This window comes from Vitis riparia, chromosome 2 (genome assembly GCF_004353265.1).
Source record: "Vitis riparia cultivar Riparia Gloire de Montpellier isolate 1030 chromosome 2, EGFV_Vit.rip_1.0, whole genome shotgun sequence".
Lineage (NCBI taxonomy): Eukaryota > Viridiplantae > Streptophyta > Magnoliopsida > Vitales > Vitaceae > Vitis > Vitis riparia.
This window is the reverse complement of record NC_048432.1, coordinates 3,862,781-3,867,187: the sequence shown is the minus strand read 5'-3', so window position 1 is coordinate 3,867,187 and position 4,407 is coordinate 3,862,781. Positions and strand designations below refer to the sequence as shown.

Here is a 4,407-nt window from a genome sequence, read left to right as displayed (position 1 = left end):
ACATCAAAACTGTTTTTTTTTCCTATCGAATATGAATATAAATATGTACATATGTATTACAACTGATTCTTTAAAATATTTTAGACATTTTTAAAATTTTATCTAATTCCTTTTTTAAGGTTTAAGTCATTTCCAAAACATTTTATCATTTTGGATCGGAAATACTCAAATGAAAGATATTTTGCTGCCGCTGCATTAAAACAAGCATTTGAGAAAACATTTTATCTTACATAAATTAAAAATTTACTACTATAGAAGCAAAAGTCTACCCACCATCGCAAACATGACTTCTAATTGAACCACTGTAACAACAATTCAAATGAATAACCCAACACCAGAAACGTAGACAATATAACACATTCAAAATAGCAAAAACATCTTCCGAAAAGAAACAAAAAACATTACTAGTTCATCAGGCCTTTGCTGCCCTAGGAAGAAATAGAATTATTTCCCTAGTCAAGCATGGATAATCGCTGTGAATTGCTGTTCTACATTTTAGATTCTTCTTCCACATGGCTTCTGCTGTGTAGAACGGAGCCAGCTCCACAGCGAAGTGTCGTTCTATGGTTTAGATCAGCGCTTCGGAATACGGGACTCCCGTGACTTCGTCTTTGTTGTAGAATCGCGCTGGTACCGTGTTGTAGAACTGCTCTGGTTCAACAGTGACACCATCCGTGTCGTAGAACCGCTCTGGATCAACTGTGACTCCATTCGTGTTGTAGAACCGCTCTGTGACACCAGTCGTGTTGTAGAACCGCTCTGGACCAACTGTGACTCCATCCGTGTTGCAGAAGCGCTTTGTAATACCACCCGTGTTGTAGAACTGCTCTGGACCAACTGTGACTCCATCCGTATTGCAGAACCGCTTTTTGACGCCATCCGTGTTGTAGAACTGCTCTGGACCAATTGTGACTCCATCCGTGTTGTAGAACCGCTCTGGACCAACTGTGACTCCATCCGTGTTGTAGAACCGCTCTGTGACACCTTCCGTGTTGTAGAACCGCTTTTTGACGCCATCCGTGTTGTAGAACCGCTCTGGACCAACTGTGACTCCATCCGTGTTGTAGAACCGCTCTGTGAGACCTTCCGTGTTGTAGAACCGCTTTTTGACGCCATCCGTGACTGTGACGCCATCCGTGTTGTAGAACCGCTCTTGACCAACTGTGACTCCATCCGTGTTGTAGAACTGCTCTGTGACACCTTCCGTGTTGTAGAACCACCTTTTGAAGCCATCCGTGTTGTAGAACCGCTTTGTGACACCATCTTTGTTGTAGAACCGCTTTGTGACACCATCTTTGTTGTAGAAGCGCTTTGTGACACCATCCGTCTTGTAGAACCGCTTTGTGACACCATCTAGAATGGAGATCTAGGCTTCTTGTGGCAATAGTACTGGAACTATCATTTGCATACCCAGAGGAATATGGGGACGATAGACGCTGTGTGAAGTCTTTCTCTATTTTGTAGAAGCGAGATCTGCAGTCATCAACCCTTGGCGTTCCTGTGAACCGTACCTCCGCTTTGTCGGATTGGGATTTATTCCCATCGATGGTCCATGGTATGGAGGGGCAGTTGTATCGCCGGTCTGCCCACGCACGACTTCTTATTACCTACTTGTGCGACCTGGTCAAAACTAATAGCCACTTAATTCTGCTTACACTAACTTCTGGGTTCTGTTTTATATTAAAATTTTCATTATAAATCTACAAAATACTCCATCACAGTGAATCGCATGCAAACATTTTCACCATGATTTCAAACAATATTTCCCTATAATCACTACTATTTAGGAGGAAAGATTTAAAACAATTGTTTGTCAAAAATGATTTATCTGCTATAGTTTTAATTAATAATTAATCAATTATTTTTTTTTTTTTTTGTTATAAAAATTATACTTCAAGGATTTTGTTACATGTTCATAGTTTTACACTCTTCTAAATAAATCAAAATTTAGGTAAATTAAGTTTATTTTTTTTAAGATTTAAATTAAATATAAATGAGTTTAAAATTTCATCAATTACCTTAAAATACTATAACCATTCAATTCATAGACTACAATCAAACATATTACATATATATATATATATAATCATTAATCAGATTCAAGAGGTAGTGTAAAGCATAGTATGTTAATTTTGACCAAGTGCTGCTTCCAATTCTTATACAAAAGTCTATATATTACAAGAAATTAAAGTTAGAAAAGGATTAAAATTTAAAAAACATGGCAATAATAAAACCCCAAGTAAATATCTATTTGAAACTTGGTTAAAATTTGCCTCAATTTGCCTTTTGAATTAACTTTACTATTATTATAATGGAAGAATAAATTTTAAAAAGATTCTCCGTGATTATAGGATTTAATTTTAATGCTCTTATAAGTAGCCAAGGGTCATCGGACTCATGGCAGGCAGCACACAAACATATCCCCTTGTATCTATGGAAATAGTTATGCAAAATACAAATATTCCTTCGTACATACTTATTGTGTTACAGCATGTGGATGAATGTGTATTGTCATCTTAAGCAAACTATGTTGTTGTCAATTTTTCTTGGACAGTAAGCTCATTTTTTTAACAACATAAGGTTATATAGCATATTTAATTGATATTTTTTCATCTTGTCCTACATATGAAAATTACAGGTAGTTCAAGAATCCTTGTTGAATGAAATTGATTGAAAATAAATCTTATTTATGTAAATTCTCAAATACTTACAACAATAATCATTTGTACAAAGCCCAAACCACCACCACGTCTTCATGAACTTCATAACAAATACTATAATCCTCCTTATGAAATAGGAACAATTAATTTAATATAAGTAAATGCAAATTGCTTTCAACATCATGCATAAGCTGGGATTTGGCAAGATTTGAAAGTTTGTGGTTTTATACGATAGAAGCATCTAGAGGGAGGTTGAATAGATAATATTTCATTATTAGCTAAAAAAATTCAAATTTTATTTTATTGAGTTATATAATTGTGAATGTTTAAATATCTTATTGTAGACCCCCCGGAACGGTGTTTTTTTTTTTATTATTATTATTATTTTACGTTTACTCTTCTGACCACCCCGAAATCAAGCTAGGGGTGGAGGCGAGATGGGACGCGAGACAGAGAGTAGGTGGTGGGCTGTCAAGGAAAGAGAAGGAAAGAAAATTCCAGGGGAGGGGACCTTCTACGAGGAGAGAAAGGAGGAGGGGAGAAAGAAGGAGGGCTGGCGGGTTCCAGAGGAGATTCAGACGAGAGAGAGGAAGGTGACGCGGTGGAATATTCAGGTAAGGTTCTCTTTTAATTATTTTTGGTGACTTGCTGTGGGTATCCAAGACCCCAAAGGAAAAATGCTTGCTCTGTTTTTTTCGCTTCCTACAATTTTGTTGATATTTCCCTTGCAAACGGATCTTCACTTGGGTTTGATGTTTGATCATGGCATTGAGAACTTCCAGTTTCTCTCCACCCTTGCATGGCCACACGAAGCTGCCATCACTCCGTCCCAACCCTGCAATATCCATGCAAACACCCATCTCCATGCCAATCCCACCCCTCACCACCTTCTTTTTCTCTATGCCCGCGTATCCACCATCACTCACACCTCCATGTGCGCAAGTCCTCTTCAGTGGCTGGGAGCGGGCAGCAGCCAAGCAAGCCTTCCATTCCCCACAGACCTCGCCGGAGCCGCCTTAGGAGTTCGGCATTGCTGCTCCGGTTTGGGACGTCTCTCTCTAGGCTATCGACGGCGGCCTGTTCGCCGTCCTCTTCGACTGCTCCCGCGACGTGGTCGACGGCGCCATCAGCGGAGACGTCCACCGGCTGGTGCCATGGCTTCGAAAGCCACGCATCTCCACCATCACCGACACCGATATCAACCCCACCAGCAGCTTCGGCGCTGCCGTCATCTGCGACAGTGAAAAAGTTTTGGGGATGGCCAGTGGGTCTCCCGGGCCGGGCCATTTGCGGGAGCACTAGCCACAGCAGCACGCCACTGGTATCGCGGGCGATCCTAGCTCCGGCGACCACGACACCTTCGTTGGGAACTCCTTGATTGAAGACATTGCCCAGGTGGAAAATTTGGTCTTGATGGGCTTGAAGATTTAGGTGGCATTGTTGATGGATGTTGGGCTTGAGATGGAGCCCAAAGCCCTTTTAATGTTGGACTTAGACTTGGGCTTATGTTGGGCTTGGACTTGGCTAGGGTTGCTAGGGTTATTATTATTATTATTATTATTATTATTATTATTATTATTATTATTATTATTATTATTATTATTATTATTATTATTATTATTAATTATTATCATTATAATTGTTATTACTATTATTATTATTATTATCATTGTCATTATTAATTTTCCAAATCTTATTATTGTTATTATTATTATCATTATTGTTAATTCAACTTTCAAAATCTTAT

General features: G+C 39.1%; 1 protein-coding gene across 1 annotated transcript; it reads right to left on the bottom strand.

The window, feature by feature from the left end:
* Positions 1-314: 314 nt before the first annotated feature.
* LOC117906573 lies at positions 315-3,947 on the bottom strand. The gene is made up of 4 exons (XM_034819663.1): positions 3,587-3,947; positions 3,404-3,495; positions 1,231-1,366; positions 315-1,083 (listed from the first exon to the last, which is right to left on the bottom strand). The coding sequence occupies exons 1-4, from the start codon at positions 3,945-3,947 to the stop codon at positions 569-571; spliced, it is 1,104 nt and encodes a 367-aa protein (XP_034675554.1). The 3' UTR covers positions 315-568.
* Positions 3,948-4,407: the final 460 nt, after the last annotated feature.

Coding starts and splice junctions, on each gene's coding strand:
- LOC117906573 (XM_034819663.1), bottom strand. CDS start 3,947: ATGGCCCGGCCCGGGAGACCCACTGGCCATCCCCAAAACTTTTTCACT. Junction 1,367..3,403: donor TGATCAAACATCAAACCCAA/GTGAAGATCCGT, acceptor CAAGAAGCCTAG/ATCTCCATTCTAGATGGTGT. Junction 1,084..1,230: donor GCGGTTCTACAACACGGATG/GCTTCAAAAGGT, acceptor ACAACACGGAAG/GTCTCACAGAGCGGTTCTAC.